The sequence below is a fragment of the Chroicocephalus ridibundus genome, chromosome 4 (genome assembly GCF_963924245.1).
Source record: "Chroicocephalus ridibundus chromosome 4, bChrRid1.1, whole genome shotgun sequence".
NCBI classification, from domain to species: Eukaryota; Metazoa; Chordata; class Aves; order Charadriiformes; family Laridae; genus Chroicocephalus; species Chroicocephalus ridibundus.
The window spans coordinates 53,066,274-53,088,573 of record NC_086287.1 but is presented as its reverse complement, the minus strand read 5'-3'; the positions used below and the strand labels follow the sequence as shown (position 1 = coordinate 53,088,573).

Genomic DNA, 22,300 nt, shown 5'->3' with positions numbered 1-22,300 from the left:
ACTAGAAACTTGCTTTAATCAGGAATATTTTAGCCTGAGGGTTTTTATTAAGAGTTTGCAGGAACAACTGGGAAAACTGAAAATAGGTATTTTAATTTGGTTTTGCAATCATACTTTTTAGGTTCTCATTTGGTGGCAATCACTAAAACACGTCAGTTTGCGATTTAAAATTTAGCCTCTCCTCTAAGTTTGGCAAAACGTTTTGTTAGCCAAGAGCGCAGGTCACATTTACATGCATATAACAAAGAACTCAATCAATGTTTTTACCTTTTATATAGAAAATAACGGAAGCCATTTTACATTTAATAAGTTGCCAAAACTTATTAAATTGATGGTATAAACCTATATATGGATGGGAACTGGAATTTAATTAAAATATTTGTGTTACATGCAATCTCAGGTTCATAAAGAAGAAAAGGAAGGTAATTGGAACGTTTTATATTTGAAGCTGATGTATTAAACTGGAAACACCTATTTGTACCTAGTGAAATAAGCTGATCATTTCTGCCTTCTCTTCCCTCCAAAACCTCACAGGTAGCAGATCTCAGCCTCACATCTTTTATTTTTCAGTCAGTGGAGTACGAAAAAAAACCCTCCTGCTTTTTAAAATATCTACTAATAAACTAATTAATGGACTTTTTTATTTTTTTTTATTTTTTTTTTTAAATTTCAGTCTCCCCCTGCACCCGCAGATGATGACCCTGATGTCGGCGGTTCCCTGCACAGGCTCCAGGTACCACCGGCAACTTCTGCCTCTGCCCTGCTGTGACTTCGCTTTGCAGGAGCGGAGATATATCCCTTCAATTGACTTTTATTTCATAATAGACATATTCCATGACCATAAAAATCTAGTGCATTCAAGAATTAACATTTCAAATTGCACTTAAGAGCTTTCACTTGTTTGATATATAAAAAAAAAACAACAAACAAACAACACTTTTTTTTTTCATGTAGGTTAAAAAGACTACAACTTAGAAGACTCCACAACCAAGCTTTCCGCAGATAAGCTTTAAGCGTGCGGGTGCATTGGAGCTGAAATAAAAGAAAATAAAAATAAAACACAAATAAAGATGAGTTTAGGACCTAAGTAAGAATAATTATCCCTCCAAACCCCCAATCCCTCTGGGTTTGCCTGCCTCTTAGTCACAAACACTCAATGGACAAACGGCGGTTTCTCCTGCTCTCAGCGCTGAAGAGCCGGCGCAGGTACTACAGGGAATAGCAAACCGGATTTTATTCTTCCTCAAGGACCCGGAGCTGAAGAGCCACTTAAGCCCTGCCCGCAGCCTCCGCTCCCGGTGCTGGAAGGAGGAGGAAGGAGAGTGCCGCTGAGTCTTCACAGCCACCAGGAGAGAACAGAAACCAAGCAAATGGGCAGGACCACCATAAAAAAAAAAATACCCCAAAACCCAAAGTGGTCACTTTGGTTATAACTGACTGCTGTTCTTTGCGTCAAAAGGGACTTCAGCATCACGGGACTCCCAGCGGACCCGTGATGTCTCTGGGTGGAGCGAGCAGGCAGCATCCTCACTGCCCTCCACAAGCATTCAGTGCCACATCTGCTCAATATACCCTCAACCCACCTAAGGACTGCCACCACTTATTTACCCTTTTTTGGAATTCTTTCATCAAAACACCACAAGTTGAAGAAGGGATTCTCCAGCCTGGATGAGGAGTATTGAGCCAGTGAGGGTTTTGGTTAAGGTGAGCTACTCCTTGCACCCTCCTGCATACATCCTCCTGGACTGGATACATCCAGTAAGGACACCACCATGGATGTGTCCAAGTAAGGAAACCACCTCTATAGGATAATATTGAGTCTCTGTTTGTCCTCTGGACCACAAATGTCACCAGCATGTGCAAGAAGCATCTTGCATGCCACCCCTTGGGTCCTGGGGCCATGCCACCTCAGCTCCTCCCAGCAGGAGGACCAAGCCACCCCTGTGACAAGGTGCCCCAGGATAGCAGCGGGGACCTCAGTGGGTCTGGACACCAAGGATGGGGAGAACCGCACCACGAGGGTTCTAGGAATGGGACTTCCTAATGTTAAACCTCACACCTGTGTAGGTTTGTGGATGCCTGGCACCACACCAGAGCAGAGTTTACCTTCAGCATCCCCTTCCCAAGCCAGTTTGGTAATTAAATCAAACACCTCCATGCCCAGCTATCCCAGAGCACCTCAACCAGTAGCACAACTCACAACAGATCGATAAATGCACGCACAGCTGCGCCGCTTCAATAAATACAGCCCCGTAGTCACACCTCTCCACTAATGAGTTGTAAAAATTGTGCTTCCAGCCACTAAAAATGGGAACTTCTCTCCCAGTGTCTTTGCAAGCAGGAAGGGTACATTAGTTAGACCCATTATTTGATTCACAATCCTTAGAAAATAGGTACGCCTTTATCCCAGCCACCTATAATAACCGGTGCCTACTTCCAAAAGCCCCAACCCTCGGTAGGAACCGACTTCAGCTATTTAAATGTTTTATAAGTTTTTTTTTTTTTTTTTTTTGTAATTGCAGAAACTTTTCCTAATCTGACATTTGTTAAAACCCCTTATTAGAAAATTATGCAGCGGCAGAAAAAAAAAAAAAAAAAAAAGAAGGGGGGGGGGGAAAGAGGGAAAAAAAAGAATAAAATATAAAATAAAATAAAAAATGAGCTGGCTTCACAATTACCAAGTCAGCCCATGCAGCCCTTCGCTATTGTACGGAGTGGCATAAACCCCCCCGGCGGCCTATCAGCTCCCTGGCAGGCAGGGGGCTGCGCTATTCAAAGCGAGAGATACAAGCTGCAGGGCAAAAACCTGGCAGCTCCCATCTGACCCCCCAATCCCCGGCTGGTGACAGCTCCAAGCTCCATGGCAAATTAGCCCTTCTCACATTACAATTGCAGGAGACAGATTCCATTAGCGGTATCTGAAATTGAGTGGAGAGCTGCTCCGTTATCAGACTTGACTCATAAGCGCCGCTATTAATCAGAGCTATGATAGCATTTATATATTTCAAGCTATCTGCCGCCGCTGTGATATTCCGCTACAAAGGGTTGATGGGACTTAGGGAAGGGAACAATGGAGCTTTCTGGGAAAAGCAGAGTAAATCAAGAAAGTCTGTGACTTCCGCACATTCTGAAGGGATTGCGGTTTACATAAATTTTCTCCCAATTGGAGATTGAGCTCTTCCTCATCTTACACATGGGATTTAGTTGTCACTCAATGGTAACAGCTGTGAAAAGGTGAAGCGGCCCACCGCTCAGAATATTGCCTCCGCTTTTAAAGCAATTAACCCATGAACAGGAGGATACCTGGTGATATCAAAGGGATTAAGCCAGGCAGTGCATTATTAACATTTCCTTGAACTAATTCTAACTCTGACTAGCTGTCAGAAAAGACTCTTCAGTCTTAAAAAAAAAAAAAAAAAAAAAAAAAAAAAAAAAAAGAGTTTTTTGCCCTGCTTTCCCCCCCCCCCCTTCAAAACGAAGCAGAGTTATTGCAGCCTAATGTGCCTACTTTAGAGCAAAATGCAAATGAACAGATTTGGTAACGTCTTCAAACAGACTGAACTCACTGCCGGCTTATTATGGGGACAAGGGAAAAAAATAAAAATATATATATATGACCAATTAGCCAGAGGTCATAGTAGACATTCTTCTAAAAGCAAATTAATACTTGAGTACCTTCCTCTCTTCTCTCCCTCCTAAAACTTCATAATTACTTGTTACTAAGCATCGCTGCTTTTGAAACGGCCGAGATCTTTGCACCGTGCTACAACAGTGGTAATCTACGGTAATCTGTAATCTGCAAAAATCCAAATATGCCCCAATAAGGAGATTCCGCCTTCCCCAAAGCCCAATATTTTAGTTTCCCATGATGGCAGAGGGGGCACCGGCCCACGCCAGGTGGGAGTGCTCCTCTGTCCTCCCTCTGTCTTCTCCAAACCATCCCACTCCCTCAAAAAAAACGAGTCAAACTCTTTGGGGACAATTCCTGCTCCAGCAAAGCCACGTACCCAAAGGACACAGAGTATTTCCCCACTCGTCACAGGCAGGAGACAACTTTTCCCAGCATCGGTTGGTTTTAGGGGAGCATCAGCCATGAGGTGCGTCCGGGGAGGACCAGGAAGGTGACCCATCCTCCTGGTGCTCCAACACCCCTGGTCCTTCTCAGGGACCTTCCCGTAAGAGCTCCAGGAGACACGGCACTGGGGTGAGAAACCTCAGGGCCGTCAGGATGCTCAAGGGCCGTTTCCAAAATGCCTTGATGATTTCAAAATGATTGAATCACTTTGATGGTTTCATTATACAACACGCCTAACGCTCCTTTTTGGGGGTGGCGAGAGAAGAGTTGGCTCCGGTTTTCATATATATTCACAGTGTCTTGCTTGGTTTGGGGAGCAGGGAATATATATATATTAATATATATATAAAAACGCCCCAAACTTAATGTGATACCCAGAACAGCAAACCAAAGAGACATGAACCGCTTAATTTAATGCAACATTTTCCCCCTTTTCAAAACCCCGTGTGCAACTCAGCCAGAATAAAGCTGGCAAAAACTTACGAGAAGTACTCGGGCAATGACACCTTCTCCTCTGCTACGGCCCCTGCAGTAAATTAGCTTTGTATATTTAGATACAGCAAAACAGCCAAGCTATGAAAGGTATACGCTGAAAAAAAATAAATAAAAATGCACTCAAAGCAGGGGAAAGCATCTTATTTCTCTTTGCAACAGAGAATGCAAAGAATGCATCATCTCTGCAGAAAATGACACTTTGGCAATCACATTATAAGAAGATAATTGGTTTACTTTGTAAACTTGCTATGCTTTGCCTCCCACTGTAAAACAAATAAGTAGTTGTTTAAAGAAACAATCCTACAGTCGCACTCGCTGCGTCCTAAAAACATAAAGCAGCTCCCCCCTCGTTCAAAGCAAAGATGAATTATTTGCCTCAGTTACAAGCAGTCCGAGAAAAACTCTTTGTAAATGCCATTTTACGATAATTACCAGCGATTTATTAAGACTCTGTAGGGTTGGAGGGAAGGGGGGGGGGAAATCCCCAACATATTTGGGAAGGAATTCAAAAGAGTAAACTGCTCGTTCGGCGATAGTCTGGATTACTGACAAAAGGGCTTTTTGCATCAACGCGGTTTGATGTAACTTCGCTTCAAAAAGTGCAATCCGGGTTTAAAAAAAATATAATGAAAAATATAATATAATATAATATAATATAATATAATATAATATAATATAATATAATATAATATATAATATAATATAATATAATATAATGAATAATAAACAAGATGTTGGGGTTGCTTCCTATCGACCCTGGCAGTGCCTGCAGAGAGCATCCCGCCAGCCATCACCTGGCAGAGGAGAAATCTGTTTAAGGAATAAATGCCATCCTAATCCCACCCGCGCCGTAACATCCCAAACACCGCCCGGCTGCGGAGGGAACCGCCACGCTTTCCTTAAGCAGTAAAAGAAATTGTCCTGACCTGCCGAGGAATAAACTTGGGAAATGCTTCTTAAAAAAAGAAAAGGGAGAGATTTACTGTACGGGGATGCTGGGAGGCAGAGAGAAAAAAAAACCCTGAGAGGGTAAACAGCAACCCTGCCCGGCTGGTGGGGAGAAAAGAAAGGTTTTTCGAGGTTAAGTTCGGGTCAAGACGACAAATGAAATTGTAACAACCCAACTGACATTGTATAATGTCTTCTTCCAGGCGATCAATAGGGCAGCGTCAGCCCCATTACCATAGAGATGGCTTCCTCCCCGCTGAAGGGTGGCTATTGTTCCCGGAGAGAGATTTGCCACTTGAACCGTGTTGCTCCCGAAGGATGTGTACTTCATCAATTATTTGTGTTCCTAACATCTACATATTTTCATATTAGCAGCTGCGTTCCGCGCGGCACGAGGAGCAGGCGCTTTTTTTCCCCCCCCCCCCGCCCTCGGGTACCAGGCGGGGGTCACCCCATCAGCTAAATTTTAATTAAAAGACAAAAACGCGGGGGGATTTGATAGACCGGGTTTAGATCCTTTGTGAGTACGGACAAGCCCGGTTAAAATCAAAACCCGTCGCCTTCAGATATTTACGGCTTTCACGCAGACGGTACCAATAAACACTTTTGGAAAGATTTTCTATATTTTTTTTTTTAAGTCGGTAGCAATAGGAAGAAAAAACTTTTTTTGCTCAATGAATGTGGTAAAAAACAAACCAATTTTAAGGTGCTGAAAAAGAAAAATATAACGTCGTAATTTGGAAATAAAACTGACCCGCAATACCTTACAATTATTTCCAACAAAATCAATCACTGCTACGCTGAATAATTGATCCTGTCAGTGCCTTGTATCTGTGAAATAATTTTCTGTAAGTCCTAATAGTTTCTATCATCTCTCAGTTCCACGTTTCCCGTTCTTTCCTGCAAGTTTTAAATTTGACAGAAGCAACACCTTCCAAATCCAATTAAACAAAACAAAACAAAAAAAACAACAAAAAAATAGTAAATCTCTAGAAGTGTAAAAATAATTCCCAAATTTAGCCTGCGATTTCTCCCCTGCTTTCCTCCTTCTCTAGAGCGAGTCGCATCGTTTCATACGCACAAAATGGACACGCAAGGAATCGTCACATCGGAGTTAAAACTAAAAAGCAGGGCAAATCTTCATAGTAACTGTAATAATGGGAACAATCATAATGAAAAAAAATAATCAGAAACTAATATTCAAATTTTTTAGCAACTCCTCGCGGGAGTTTTTCATATAATCACAAAGCGTTGTGCTCTGCCGCTGCGCCTGGCACTGTGCACGGGAGGGCAGCTCCCCAACTACGCTGTAAAATACAGGATATTAAATTAAATAACGCCGACTTAATTACACGTATTACCCAACAGTAAAAAGCAACCGCTTTAAACGCCTATAGAAATATTTAGGAATTACTGAAGCAAATTCCAGCAGGTGTGCTCTGGGGCTGATGCACCGCGTGAAAGGTGATGTGCAAAGAGCATCTCCCCTTCGGCAGGGGAAGATGCAGCGGGACAGATGCACCCCAGGGACCGAAGTTTAAGCGAGCTCAGGGCGCCGGGGTTGTGCAGGATCTGTCCGTCCATCCCCCCCATCTTTTATTCCTGCTTTTATTTCTCAGAGAGAGAATGCAACCTAGAAGGTTTCCCCGAGGGGGGATGCGACTCTGGAACCGGGTGGGAGAGAAGGGCTTTTGTCAAAATAATCTCAGTAAGGAAGCGCCCCGTCTCATCGCCAAGCGCCCCGATATCACTTCGGATTTCACCGCTTGCAGCCTCAAAAACATGCCCTATTTTCCCTGCAAAAGAACATCAGAAATTGTTTGTACGGGTGCCGATAATCCTCTCAAATATGGGTCAGGCTGAGGTTAAGAGCAGCCAGAACTTGCACATCAAAGATGAGGGGGGTTAACAAAACCCCCCAACCACGTGCGCATTCCGATTGTTCCCTCTTTTTTTTTGGTCTTCCCCGCAAGGTTAGAGGTCCGGAGAAATCAGACGGGCTCTAGACAGTGTCGTGTGCGTCCCCCCCACCTCCACGGATGGCAGCACCTCCACCGGGGGATGCTCGCCCTGGTCCTTGGGTACCGCCGGCAGGCAACTGCCCATCCGCCTCCGCCGGGAGCCGCAATTAAACCAAGTTCACGGCTTCCCCGATAGGTGAAGCTCATCCTGTTAATTTAAACAGACCATCTGCATCTTTCGACAACGACAAACTTCATTAGTTCTGGTTAGTTAAACCGAGCGGTGATTTGTGATAATGAGCCCGAGCAACCTGTCACGTCTGCGTAAGGGAAAGGGCACACTTTTTATTATTACTATTATTATTATTTAACAGAAAGAAAATTAAAAAAAAAAAAAAAAAGAGGGACCTTTTGTGCAGGAAAGAAGGTCAAGTTCAGATTAAACCGCTGTTAGGTTAATCAGAGGAACTAATTACAGCTGGAAAGGGAGGTGGGGGGACCACTAGTCTGAAGGCCAGAGGGGAACAGAGCCTTCAGGAACGTGATGGGGAAAAAACCCCGCCAGGAAAAACACCCCCAGTGACTTTACCTGAAAACCGTGTAAAAAAGGCAAGAGGCGGCAGCCGCTCCCAGGAAGCCGCAGAGGAGATTGACTCGGAAGGCAGGGGAGCCCAGGGGCAGCAGCCCCGTCGCCAGTTTGGCCAGCAGCGTGAAGAGGGGGTAGCCGGGAGGGTGGGCGACCTACGGACAGATCGATACCGGGATGAAAAAAAAAGGGGGGAAACTGTGCGGAAACCAAAAGGAACGCGGCACGCCGGGGTCCGGCGGCAGGAGATGGGGGGGTGAGGGGGGTCTTCGAGCAGCGCTTCTCCCCGACCCATCCTTTCGGACCCATTTTAACTCCGCAAATTTTTTTCCGGAGTGGATTTGGCTCCACGTCTTGCCCATAATAATGAGGCGGCGAGAAAAGGAGGTGCCACGTTTCATTAGCGTGCCTTAAAGGGCTCCTTGTTTGGGTTCACACTATATTAGGGTCATTCAAAAGGCTGTTTTTCTTTTTTTTTTTTTCTTTTTTTCTTTTTTTTTTTTTTTTTAAAAAAAAAGCAGCTTCTCAACTATTTTATTGGTTAGCAAGTTGAAAGACCACACTGCTATCGGATTACCACCGCGCTGACAGTCCTAAGGTCTTGCCTAAAGGGATCATGCACCATAATAAAGTTTATTAAATAATAAAACTTATTAAAATTGTTAACCCGATTTATTTTATTCTCCCCAGCTTATACAAAATTTGGGTTGATAATAAGCCAGCTACTGTATATACAGTAAAGCCTTTGCTTTATAATTTAGTTTAATTGGATTTAAAACTTGAAGTAAATTGTCGCGTGCTGTACTTATAAGTTAGTAAAAACTGTGGTTTGAAAATAAATTAATCTACTTTACTCCATGCTTAATTAAACTTCCTTAATTCCTAAAACTGTTAATGAGAGCATTGATTAAACAATAAAACTAATACTTACTCCAAGCTCATATGCGGCTGTGATCAGCTCCCCTGTGAAAAAATAATGTAAAACCAATAATTACTATTAGGAAATGACACTCCTCCAAAGTTTTCAAAATCCAAATGCTTGCATTGGGGTTTTGCATTAATTTGACTGGATAAAACTGTAAATCTGTAGAGATTTAACAGCATGAAATTTTCTAAGAATATTTTCTCCCTCTGATGTCATTGCACAAAATATCTTTTGTATGTTTTCGCGAGACTTTTATGAACAGATAAGTGAAAGCATAGGTAGGCTCGGGTAAAGAATGGCCTGAGATACTCAGAACGCAGACATTTGTCCGCGTGTATTTTTAATTTAAAACCAATTGACTCAGTAACTTCCCAGCACTGCAGTTTGCAACGCCTAAGCTGCACTGTCTCTTGAACCACCCGGTTGTTTCTCATTTAAAAAAAAACCAAAACCACACAAAACCACAGCTTTATAGTTTTAAAGAGGGGAAAATATAATTGTCGATCGCGCAAATCTGCATCCCCGTATTCGGGAACGAAGTCTCCCTTGATGCTGAAGCAATTCCTGCAGCATCTGCTTCGCAAGTAACTCTTTTACCTGTCGGCAGTTGCGGCATCCAGCAGCTGCTCCCATTAGAAACATCACTTAGACCTTGCATTTCATTTGTATTTTACGCCAGGACAAATAACTGCCACCAATAAATAAATAAATCCACGTTAGCATAACAGCTAACAATACTTGACGTTTTTAGAGCGCTTGATGCTGAAGCATTCTGCACCACCCCTGAACGGCGTCTGTGAAATATATTCAATAGGCACAACACATTCAGGGATGAAGGGCACAAGCGAGGGGCAACAAAATTAAAAATTACGGCTGGTTTTCCTTCTTTCCCCTCAAATTTCTCTATCCAGTTTGGCAGAGCCTGGTCTCACCGCTCCTGCTCATTTTGCGAGCGCCAAGGTCGTGGGCGCTTTGTCCCATCGTTAGCTGGTAAAGACGCCAAACAAAGGGCGCTGTTGGCTTTATATTAATTATATGTTGGTTAAATTAATAATATTTTGTATTTCTTTGCATTATGATGTCCCTACCACCCAATGATGGAGAAGGATGGTACAAATGGCACCTTTAAATCCTGACGTTACAGTAAACGATGTATTTTAAAAGGAAGATGCGAGTCAACCCGCTCCTGCTGTTGGCAACTGCTGTAACACGACAGCCCAGGGGACGGCCCCGCGGCTTTCTCCACAAAAGCCTCTCCCATGGGGATTCTACCGCGCTTGCAAACGCCGGCTGTTTTTATTGCTACTCTGTTTTAAGAAAGTTTCAACCTATTGCAAGACAGCCCGAAAAAAAATTAATCGGACACAATGGGGAAACCACCCATCCCAAGCTGAGCCCTTTCATTTCCAGAAATTCTGATATTTCCAGGGCTGGGAAGCAACTGATCCCCCCCTGCACCCAGCAAAAGGTGATAAATAAAGGAAAAGATGATAATAAAGGAAACCCTAAATTTGTCCACGCAGCGGGTAACGGTGGATGCCCATCCATCACGGGGACGCTGCTCCTGAGCCAGGCAGGGCTTCACCTTCATTAAAGTCCTTCTGGGACACAGCAATATCTGCATCTAAAACGGCTGAAGATTAAGTTCACGCACGTTAGGCTGATATTGGTTCACATCACGGGCAAGAATAACCCCAAAGTAATACGGACACAAACCGACCAGAAAGCTGCAAAAAAATAAAACAAAAATTAAAATACTGGTGGATGCCGTTCCTGGGCTTTGAAAGCCACTGGCACCACTTTGCCTCCTAAGAACTAAGGAAAAAAATAAAAGTAAGAAAACCTACAAAGATGAGCTCCCAGGTTGTAGGCCTGTTGAATTCCACTGGGAAAACCCAAAAGGAGCGCAGAACACCTGACACTTCAGCTGGGGTTAATTTTCCATCTCCCACCTGCGTACCTGGGTGTCCCTTACAGCCCCCGGGGGCTGCAGCAGTGAGGGGACGGGCTCTCGGAGGTCAGAGCACCGTTATCGAGTGGCAACACACGCACAGGGGAAGACTACAGCATCCACAGACTTGATTACGATACATTTCTTGTGACAGAAAACAACCTGTGGCATCTTCGGATGCTGGCTCAAACGGAAGAGTTTATTCCAGCAAAATCTTGGTATAACTAAATTTCTGACCATCCGGCTCTTTCCCCAATAAAGATGTTCAGTCAAAGACCCACTGCTGCCTGAAAATGGGTTTATCCCCAGCAAGGTTGGGAGCTGATGTCTGAAACATCAGAGGGAAGGTTTGGGTTGGGTTTTGGTTTTTTTTTTTTTTCCTTTTAACTTGAGTTTATTTGATCCCTTTTTAAGCTGTTTTAACATCTGTGAATGTTTCCGAATTAGCTCTAAAATTCATTCTCTCATTTCTTTATGAGTAACATCAGAAAGCTGCCAAGGAAAATACCTATTGCCTTTTACATTTTAGGATTACTGCAAACCTTCAGGAACAATTAAAACTATATAGATAGCATAAAAAAAAGTAAAATATAATAACAGTCTCCCTGCCTGAAAGCAGATACAGCAAATCCTTAAGCACCTCTTTACCCACACAAGAAGGTTCAGTGCTTTTCAGGGCGTAAGTTTGAGCCCCGTGCCCAAGCACAGGGAAGTTCAGCGCATGGAGGGGACCGTGCAGAGACCTCCCAGGGAACTCCGGCCAGGCAGCAGCACTGGAGCATCCCATGTGCTGCTCAGGCCATGGGAAACCAGGGGAATAACCCAAAAAAGTCTTCACCAAGGCGATGGGGTGGCTGCTGGCTGGGACAGGCATAAAAGGACAGCGGGGACAAGCCCATCTCTGTTCAGCTCCAACAAATACATACAACGCAGGCAGCAGATTTAGAAGAAAATGCAAAAAAATTTAAATAACAAGAGACAAGGAGCGAGGTCATTGGGCCAGCCAAGGGACCCACGCCAAGAGAATTCCTCTAATTCCCTCTAACGTGGGTTGCTGGAAGCCTGTTAAAAGCACGCAGGCCCCCAGTTCAGCCACTTCGGGGACATCTCTCTGCTGCTTGCAGCACACAAGTAGTGAATGTCCTTGACGTCTCTGACTAAAGTTATTAGCAGAGGAGTGACACAGACTGCACCTATATACGTGCATCTCTACACATGCAGCTGCTGTGCTAGGAAGAACCAGGACACCTTCAGAAATTACGGAAAGCGCAATCCCCCTCCCGCCTCCAAAATGGGATAAAATAAGGTCCTGCACATGGGTTGGGGCAGCCACAAGTGGTGGAATGGCTGGAGAGCAGCCCTGAGGAGAAGGATTTGGGGATGTTGGATGAGAAGCTCAACATGAGCCGGCAACGTGCCGCCGGCAGCCCAGAAACCCCCCGCAGCCTGGGCTGCATCCCCAGCAGCGTGGGCAGCAGGGTGAGGGGGGGATTCTGCCCCTCTGCTCCGCTCTGGGGAGACCCCCCTGCAGTGCTGCCTCCAGCGCTGGGGCACCAACAGCAGAAGGACACGGAGCTGTTGGAGAGGGGCCAGCGGAGGCCCCGGAGATGCTGGGAGGGCTGGAGCCCCTCTGCTGTGAGGACAGGCTGAGAGAGTTGGGGCGGTTCAGCCTGGAGAAGAGAAGGCTCCGGGGAGACCTTGGAGCCCCTTCCAGTCCCCAAAGGGGCTCCAGAAAAGATGGGGAGGGACCTTTTACAAGGGCATATAGTCATAGGATTCCTGACTAATGGCTTCAAACTGGAAGAGGATAGATTTAGGTTAGATATTAGGAAGAAATTTTTCACTCTGAGGGCGGTGAGTGCCCAGAGAAGCTGTGGCTGCCCCATCCCTGGAGGTGTTCAAGGCCAGGCTGGATGGGGCTTTGAGCAACCTGGTCTGGTGGGAGGTGTCCCTGCCCAGGGCAGGGGGGGTTGGAACAAGATGGTCTTTAAGGTCCCTTCCAACCCAAACCATTCTATGGTTCTATGATGAAAATAACCACGAAAACCCAGGGAAAGTGGGGTGAACCCATGCCTGGGCTGCTTGGCCGCTCGCTGTATCTGATAATTCACATCAAGTAAGGAATGGATGCCAGCATCACCTCCTCGGGAGAACCCGCATCCCACTTTGTAAAGGATGCTAATGGTTATTTGCATCCCGCAGGCAAAACCCAAACTCCAGTACAATTAAAAACCAGGTTCTCGAGGCTTCATGCAGCACGAACGGCTTGGAGCACTGGCACCCTGCGCGTTCATACACACGCATTTCCCAATAGGGAGTACTTTAAAAGACAAAATGGTAAGAACTACAAATATATTGATCATCATATATTAACTAATACAACCAGAAGGAGCAAAGCCAGCCCTTTTACAAACTTGGGAGCAGAAGCAAAAGCCATCAGGGGTCACACTGACCAGCCTAGCAAGGCGTGCACACTTGGTCGGGAGCATGGGATGCAGGCTCTATGGATAAGGGATTTAAAAAATAAATTCTTTTAGTACAGCTCTGGCAATGGGGTCCCTCTGATTCAAACAGGGAAAACAGACAACACGAGGTTGCAGCAGTGTCCATCCACAGCCAAAATCCCAATGAACCAGGGAGAGCCTGTTGTAATGAAAACACAGCTCCACCCTGTTATCTTCATATCAAATAACCCTCACTTGAACCACTGCTCAACTTCACATTTGGATGTGAAGAGCCACGCTGAATACATGCTGCCTTAAACCCAGCTAGGAAAAACCATCCTGCTTTTACCAAGTAGTGCTGTCTTTCACGTAACTAAATGAAAAATAACAGCAAATTTTAAAGAGTTGTAGTTAAAACATATATCTCTCCCTCCACACAGACTGAAGCTGTAAAATATATGCACCCATTAAAAGCCCATTTATTTATAAGGAATTTTACGCACTGCTTGGATCCGAAACCAGCAATGGCCATGAGGCACACAGTTAAATCCACTCAATGCTCTCCTGGGATAGAAAAGAAGGAAAGTATCTGGGTATTTTACTCCATCAAAAAAAAAAAAATATAAATCAAAACATCACCTAGAAAATCCAAGCTCTCCTATCCTCAAGTCACAACTGCACAGATGCTACAGAAGGAAGGTGGTTTTCAAGCAAGACCGGATTAAACCAGCAAACGCACAGAAGGACCAAACAGGAGAATTTTGTCCCGTCTGGTGGGATCGGCAGCACGAAATGCAAAATCTCAGCTAGTTTGTCACTGTCGGCAAGTCGCACTTCCAGACAGGCAGATCGAGAGATCTCACTGCTGCATCGGCTGCGGCCACATAGGCTGGAGAAAGCGACGGCCCAGGCAGCGATGCCACATCTGTCAGGATGACACATCTGCCTTCTGATGCCACCAGCCATCCCCAGGCCTCCTGACTAAATCCTTCGCTGGAAGGCTCAGATGGAGACTAACGATTCGCTGCAAAGCAAACAGGCCGCGGGAGAGGATCAGGGCAACATGGGGTGGCCAAAGGGCTACAGCCCCAAGGGGTGACCATGCTGCAGTGACCCCAGGGGATGAGCTCCGTCCCCGCCCTCCCTGAGGCGTGACAGTGACGCACTGGGCTCAGTGGGGCGAGCACACCATGGGGGATGGCAGCGCCCCAGCTCTGGGGGTGTGCGCTCCAGTACAGGGTGTCTACAGTGCATCAGCCTGTGGGGCCAGTGCCACTATGGGGAGGTTGCAATGCACCAAGCCCCATGGGGTGAGCACCCCATAGAGCGGCTGCAACGCACCAGTGCCTATGGGGCTGCAGCCTTATGGGATGGGCAACCCTATGGGCTGACGGCAATGCACCAGCCCCTGTGGAGTGAGAGCAAACCTATGGAGTAACAGCAACGCACCAGCCCCTATCGGGGAGAACCCTATAGGGTGATGGCAATGCACCAGCCCCTATGGAGTGAGCAACCCTATGGGGTGACAGCAATCTACCAGCCCTATGGAGTAATCAACCCTATGGGGTGACAGCAACACACCAGCCCCTATGGGAGAGAACCCTATAGGGTGATGGCAACGCACCAGCCCCTATGGGGTGAGCAACCCAACGGGGTGACAGCAGTCTACCAGCTCCTATGGGGCGAGCAACCCTATAGGGTGACAACAATGCACCAGTCCCTACAGAGAAGTAATGCTATGGGGTGGCAGCAATGCACCATCACCTCTGGGGGAGAAACCCTGTAGGGTGAGAGCAACCCTATCGTGTGCCTGCAACACACCACCCCATGGAATAAGCAACCCTATGGGGTGACAGTAACACACCAGCCCCTATGGACTGAGCAACCCTATGGAGTTATAGCAACGCCCCAGCCCCTATGGGGGAGAACCCTATAGGGTGACAGAAACCCGACGGGGCGACAACAACGCACCAGCCCCCATAGGATGAGCATCCCTATATCGTGACAGCGATGCCCCAGCCCTTAAGGGCTCAGCCCCGCCCCGCCCGAAGGGTGACCACGATGCACCAGCCCCCTCGGAGCGCCCACGGTGCCACCTTCCCGGTGGGGCGACCCCGCGACCCCACGCCCCGGCCCCACGGGGCGCCCCGCCGCCCCTTCGCCGCCCCTTCCCCGCCGTCGGGCGGGCCGGCGGCGCTGGGTACATTACCCGCATCGCCGCCGGGCAGAGCGGGCGGCAGCGTGGCCGTGTAGAGAGCCGCCACAGCAGCACCCAGCGCGCCGGCGGCGCGGCCCGCCCCGCTGCCAGCCCCCATGTGCGCCGCCGCGCCCGCCACTTCCGGGTTCGGCCGGGAGGGGCGGGTGGGGCGTTCCATTCCGCCATCCCGCGGGGGGGGACGCTCCGCCCCGCCCGCCTCCTCATTCCCCTCAGATCAGCCTCCGGGGAGCATCCGTCATCAACGACCCTCGATTAGGCAATAGATAGGGCCGTGGGCCCGATGGGGCGATTCAGAGCGGCCTCCCACCTTCTTCTTCCACCTCCTCACCCCCCGCAGAGAGGAGTTGGTACAGCCAAAGGGGGAGGGGCCCTCGGCGAGGGCGACCGGGCGGGACCACCGCGCGGGGGGGCGGGGCGGGGCGAAACCACCGCGGCGGTGCGGGGAGGGGGGGAAACGGGATCGGGCCGCGGCCTGCACCGGGTGCTCCCTTTAGCGGGGTCTTCGTGGGGGTGTTCGTGGCCGCGCGGGACCCCGGGCCAGGCGCCCTGAGGAGGGGCACGGCGGGGTTTGCCGAGATGACGGTGCCTTGGTGCCCCTGGGGCTGGGGCTGGGCCTGGGCCTGGGCGTGGACCTGGGCCTGGCCTGGCCTGGGCCGGGTTTGGCCTGGGCCTGGGCCGGGCCCGAGGCGTCCTGAATCACCAACTTTAAAATGTATTTTAAATACCCCTCTCCCAGCTTGGCTCAGCGCCTTCTGCTCGCCCTCGGCCCCGCCGCAGGGCCGGGCGAATGGCTCCTCTTCTGGTGGGGTGTGAGGTCCAGGCCGAGGGCGCAGGCCGTGGCCCACTGCACTGCGCTTTAGCTGCCTCACAGCTCCATGTCCAAGTGTCGCAGTACACAGAGAATAAAGATTTATGCCCCAAACAGGGTTACACAAGACACCGGTGAAGAAAAGGATTGAAGGTGTCAGCATATAGAATATTAAAAGCAGCGATTTCCGCTGCAGGAGTAGTTCAGGAAGGCAAATAGCATCCTGAGACCTATTGATAGATGACTGAAACGCATCCGTGGAAATCATTATGGGATTGTACAAAAGAGCGGCGAGGCCATACCTGGAGAATTGAGACAGATGAAAGAGAGGCTTTTGAATACAAATGAAAAAGGTGTAGGAGAGGGTAACTAGGATAATAAACAGCCTTATGGATTAGATCTAAGTGGAGACGCTAGAAAATTAGGTTTGCCTTTATTAAAATAAAAAAAAGAGCAGGATTAAGGGTTGACTTGACTGAAAAAGCGCGAATCAGGTTGTGGGGACCGGAGAAGCTGGCGCCAAAGGAAACTGCCAGTGCAAAACCCCTGAAAGGACACAAGTCAAAAGCAAGAAAGGTGTTAATTGAGGGAAGGTCTTTGTACACACTCCAGCTGGTATGTACAGAGATGGCAAAAGAAGCTGAAGTTGTGACCCGCTCAGAAGTTAATCGGGTTGCTTGAAGAAACTGGTATTTGAGGGTATAAACACTGGCTGAATAACGGCTGGGCCCATGTGGCTGCCTTCCATCCAGAAGGCAACCACGGCTCTGTGGTGACCAAGTGAGCTTCAATATACTCAACTGGTTGGCAGGTTTCTGCCGTTATTGGCTGAGGTTCATCGGGGAGAAGAAAAAGATATGTTGCAATCCTCCGCCAGCCATTGTCACTATGGTAATGAGAGGGGTCATTGTTCCTGCACCCGTTGGGGCTGCTAAAATGTAATTTTAGCAGTAAAGTGCGCAGTCTGTGTGTGAAAGCAGGCTGGTGGCGAGGCTATTTATCCGAAGCGTGGCTTTTTTCTTTGCGGTATTTTTCTTTCTTTGTATTTAACTTGGAAAAGGCGTTCAAAGACAAATGTTAACCATGACTGATTACAATTATATTGATGGGGGAGGTAGCAATTTAAAGGCGAATATCGAAATGTGAAAGAATGGCTGGTAATAATATGGTAAGGACAAACTATTCTTTAATTGTCCTGCAAGTTGTTTTATATCTTTGTCATGCAGAAACTGGAACTTTTAGGGTGCCAGTGACAAAGTACTTTGCTGTAATATGGTAGGGCAGGCTCACAACAGCCTTTATCTTACTGAATAACTACCACCGTTTCAAAGGCCAGGATTACAGACACACTTTATGTCGGCACAAATGCTTTGGAGAGTGCATTTACATTTTTCTTCTCTGAGCAGAAATCTATTAATTCAGGAGATTTGGCTCCCCCCTCTTCACCAGGCACAACCCAGGGGTCTGGCCAAGACAAGAGGAACATGTAGACCCTCATTTTTTTGGTTTTGTCGGAGCCAAGCATATATTTTTTTAACTGTTTTCATTCATTCTCTGAAAGTTGAGAGTTGTCCAAACCCAAGTTAGATTCACCTCACGGCAGAGCAACACCCAGTGACCCTCTGGGCTTTCTCAAAGCCTTGAGGATGGGCTCAACAGCAATAAAAAAGAAGTATTGCTTAGAAAAAAAATACTACACTAGGGCAAGTGGAAAGCATTTGAAAGATGGCCTTGTGCTACACATATTGATTTATTTAAAAAAATAATCCCTGGAACTTGTAGCACGAGAGCATACTCTAGTGGCAACTGAGCAAAGAAAGTGCTGGTGGTTTGTGCAGTGTCTTGATGATGAGGTGCCTCCCACCTTTCCACGGGAGGCTTATTCTCTCCTATCTCCTCCCGCTTCGTGCTCCATGCTCAGCCTGACAGGAAATACCCAAGGCAGGCAGAGAAAATAAACAGGAACTTCTAAAGTAATTTAAAAACACAGCTTGAGAACATGTCTCACCCAAATGGCTGTGTACTTAGAGAGTTGTCTTTTCACCAGGCTCTATTGCAGATTTTCTCCTGAGAGACACAGTTTAGAGGGAGCAGGAGATAGGAAAAGGGAGAATAATACTTAAAGCAAATTCTGTTCACCCATGGCAGTGTCATTACAAACTTGAATGAGCACAGTTATTGCAAATAAATAAAAACAATAGACCAGAACCAGTTTTACATAAGAAAATACTGAAATACTGTTCAATTAGTCCTAAGCTTTAGTTAAACCTTTTCTTTTGCCCATCAGGTGATAAAGTTAATACAGAAAGCACTCAACTGCTGTACTTGTGTAACAACAGTCAGCATCCATTTAATGAACTTACGTGTATACACATTTAGCAAAGCTTCGATATTGTCAGCACTGGGCTGGTGCAGAATTTTAATGGCAAAGTAGCCAGCCCGGTCTTCATCGTAAACAATATCCCTGTGTGAGGAAAGCAGGTCCTCATGGGGACCATTAACAATACAACTAAGCACCGCTTCTATATTTAAACAAGAAGTTTGGCAGTATTTCCACTGACGATATATGCCTGCCTGCAAAGCATGAAAAGGAAGATTATGCTACTTTTATTTGTACTTAAGTGGCTTGAATAAGCTGCATTTTATGACTTCTTGGGTTTGTTGTTTTTTTTTTTTTTCAGGGGGAAGACCAGGCTCGTATCCCACATTTACAGCAACATGACTGCAGTAGGTAGACATGGTGCAGAAGGAACTTCCAAGTGGAACAAAGTGGAATGAAAGCGCAGTTCGTCCAGCGAGCATCCCTCTGAGCCTGGTCGTGGAGCTCTCACTGCTCCGTCTTGCAAGCACACATGTCGAATATTGCTGAAGTGAACAGACTCCAGCTGCACCCAGCTGGGCTGAGCGTGGCCCAGGATGGGCCACTGAGGACATGTTTGGAAGTGGCTGGTGACCCAAAGCACGTGGGGACCTGTGTGCCTGGATACAGCGCAGAGGTGGCTCCTTGTACTCCCCCGGTCATCTAAAGGACCAAGCTTCATGTGATCGCACTGTACATCCACTGTGATACCCCCAGTGTCTTGTGAACCTGTCAAAATTCAAAGGAAAGATAAAGGTCTCCCAGATGTACTTATAGTCACGGCCATTTCTTGCGGAGCTGCGCAGAGGGGAAATATCCAAATCAGTGTAAAGTGGGAAGGAGGAATGTGGCTGTAGCCGGGGCTACAGGCTGGGCTATCCGCACAGCCTGTCTGCTAGCGTCATGCTGGTGGTCCTGTGGCATGGGGAAGGGGACTGAGGGTGATTGTGGCCGGAGGGCTGGGAGAACCTGGGGGCTCAGATCCATGGGAAAACAGACGTGGTTCCACCACTCACAGTACACCTTCTTCATTATTTCAAAAATCAGTTTCATTTTCTTCTACAAACAAAAAAATAGACTGAACTGATTTCCCCATGCAGATCTTGTTTCCCACGATTTCGCAACTTTGTAAAACAGGCTTTATTGTCTTGCAGAAGACCTCCAGTCCCTGCCTTCACCGGGCTTAGCAGCCTTCCAGCCGATTTTCTGACACACTGAGCAGTCACAGATCCCATTTGTCTCAGCTGGTTTTCCCAGAACTCTGACAATCAGCTCTATGTTTTCACACCTGATTTCCTTAAACTAATATTATTTATTTATCCGCATGCCTTGCTGACAGACCCAGGTCTGATGTCTGATCTGCACAGTGACTCCACAATCCTCCTCATCTTCTCACAAGCGCGGCTGATGCACCACATGGGGGCCCCGTTCCCTTCATCCCCAGACCGCTGAATTACTCTGTGATTAGTATTTGCAAGAGAGGGACACTTTTTACCGCTGCAAAACACTTTTTACCAATGCAAAAAGCATTGGAATGCTTTTCATCCTTCTTTAAATTACAGGTGTAGGACATCAATTGCCATCTTGTGCCTTGGTGGCCAAACTCACAGCCTGGCCTGAGAAATGCCCAAATGCAACATGTCTGCAACAGCAGACAGTGCCTCAGAGGTCTCCAGTGGTTCAATCTCTCCTTTCTTCACCTGTGTTCACAATTCCAGTAAAATTCATCAGGTAACTCATTTAGGTAAGAATGTTTCACATTACATCCAGTCCTCTCTGTTTCATTCCTATTTATTAGGCTGTGATCAGATTGTTTCAGCTGAGGGTCATGCTCAGGGAATTTGAGCAAAGGATGAGTGACAAGCAGGACAAGAATTGCGCCCTCCATAATCACTCTCCTTCCATGGGTTTCCCAGCGCCTTATTACCTGGGCCTGTCATTTCTTCGTTGGGTTCTTGCATTGAAGAAATCTCCAGTGCTGCTGCCGGGGGTTAAGCTACCACAGGTTGTCTCTTAATCTGGTTGGAAACTGGTGGAACTCCAGAGTCAGTTCAAAAATCTGTGTTCTCCCATAAGGTCATTGGATTGGTCTTATGGTAAGGTTATAGTAGGAACCTTTTCTCCTCCAAGCTATTCTGCGGAGATGAGGTTACTGGCCAGGACTGTGGTGTGTTGATATATGACCAAAATTAACTTGTGAAGATGCTGAACAAGAGCGGGTAGTGTAGAACAGCAGGAGAGAAGGTGATCTAAGATGCGCTTCAGCCAAGGACTCCCTTCTTTTCATCTATAGACTGGACCACAAAGAAGACATTCATGTCCCATTGCCAGGCACGTGCCTCCTAGGAGGAAGGCAGTGAGAAGCCATATATATAGGCAGAGCGAGGACTGTGTTTATAACTAGTCTCTGGAGGCATGTAGCCCTGCCTGCTCTTACAATTGCAAGTTAGAGCTGCTCCAGCTTTGGACTCTGGGGAGACAATGCTGCGAAACCTTCAAGAGAAGGGACTTTGCAAGGGACTCCCATTTTCCAGGTATACAAGCAGCCCTGCTGATGTGAAGTCTTAGAGGTGTGTCAGCATGCAGAACATGCCATTTCCGTGACAGTTCTTGTTACCTGGAGAGCTCTAATGTAATAAATCCAAATTTTGGAGGAGAGAGGGCTGGAGGGTTAGCCCATGGGCAGGATTTGGAGTTTGTTAGGCTGAGTGGAGTGGTTTGCTTTTCCTAGGCCGACTAGGGGCAGATCTCTGGCTCAGCCCTCTTAGTCCTTGCTCCAGTGGGTGTCAGTCCCAGAGATTACATTTTTATTACACAGGAGCAATAATTTTACGTTCTCAGTAATGGCTGAGCCATTTAAACATATGTCTCCCATAAAATTCAGGCTGGGACAGTGAGCTTCTCCATAGCTTCAAAAACCAAGCTTTTGCCAAAACTCACCCATGTTTCCTTCAGCATGCTGGTGGCTGAGAGGAGTATGTCTGAGAGCAGATGTGTATCTGTGGGTCTCTCAGATGAACCAGCTCAGATGACCTCTACCCTCTGTATGTGGTCTTCCAAGAAAAGCTCCTGGATGTGCTCCATCCCCTTTTTTTCAAGGTCTGTACAGGTCCTGCAGTTGTTCTTCTTAGAGGTCAAGAAGCACAAAAACAGAATCAAGACATTTTGGCTCCGTCTCCATTTCCTGTAGAAGGCCAGGCTAGGAAACAGATTAAATGGATTACATTAAATCCAGATTAAATCCTGGCGTATACGCAGACCCATTGCCCATTCACATTGCCAGTTGCTCAATGCCCATGTGGCCAGAGCATTGCACGAGCAGCCCATGTTCAAACTAGCTGCCTTGTGGAAGATGTTGTAGGAAGGACCCCAACTTCAATTTATCTGCCAGACCACAGCGATGGGATGTCACCACAAGGAGCCAGGGCCTGGCAGCAAAAGACCAGATGAGGGAAGCACATTCTGTCCAAGATGCCTACATCACAACTGAGCACATGTTAAAACACAGCCCAAACCCAGGTCTCTCCTGG

At 47.0% G+C, this 22,300-nt stretch overlaps 1 protein-coding gene across 2 annotated transcripts in view; it reads right to left on the bottom strand.

Annotated features, from left to right (window-relative positions):
* Nucleotides 1-15,721, bottom strand: part of TMEM260 (transmembrane protein 260) — a 38,903-nt gene extending 23,182 nt beyond the window's left edge. The window contains exons 1-3 of one of the 2 annotated variants that reach the window (XM_063332893.1): nt 15,595-15,721; nt 8,997-9,028; nt 8,069-8,220 (exon numbers count right to left, since the gene is read on the bottom strand). In XM_063332893.1, the coding sequence (XP_063188963.1) occupies nt 8,069-8,220; nt 8,997-9,028; nt 15,595-15,700 (290 nt within the window). In that variant the 5' untranslated portion in view covers nt 15,701-15,721. Of the gene's footprint in view, nt 1-8,068; nt 8,221-8,996; nt 9,029-9,587; nt 12,644-15,594 lie in introns of those variants that run through there. The other variant, XM_063332894.1, reaches the window with a different exon arrangement.
* Nucleotides 15,722-22,300: the final 6,579 nt, after the last annotated feature.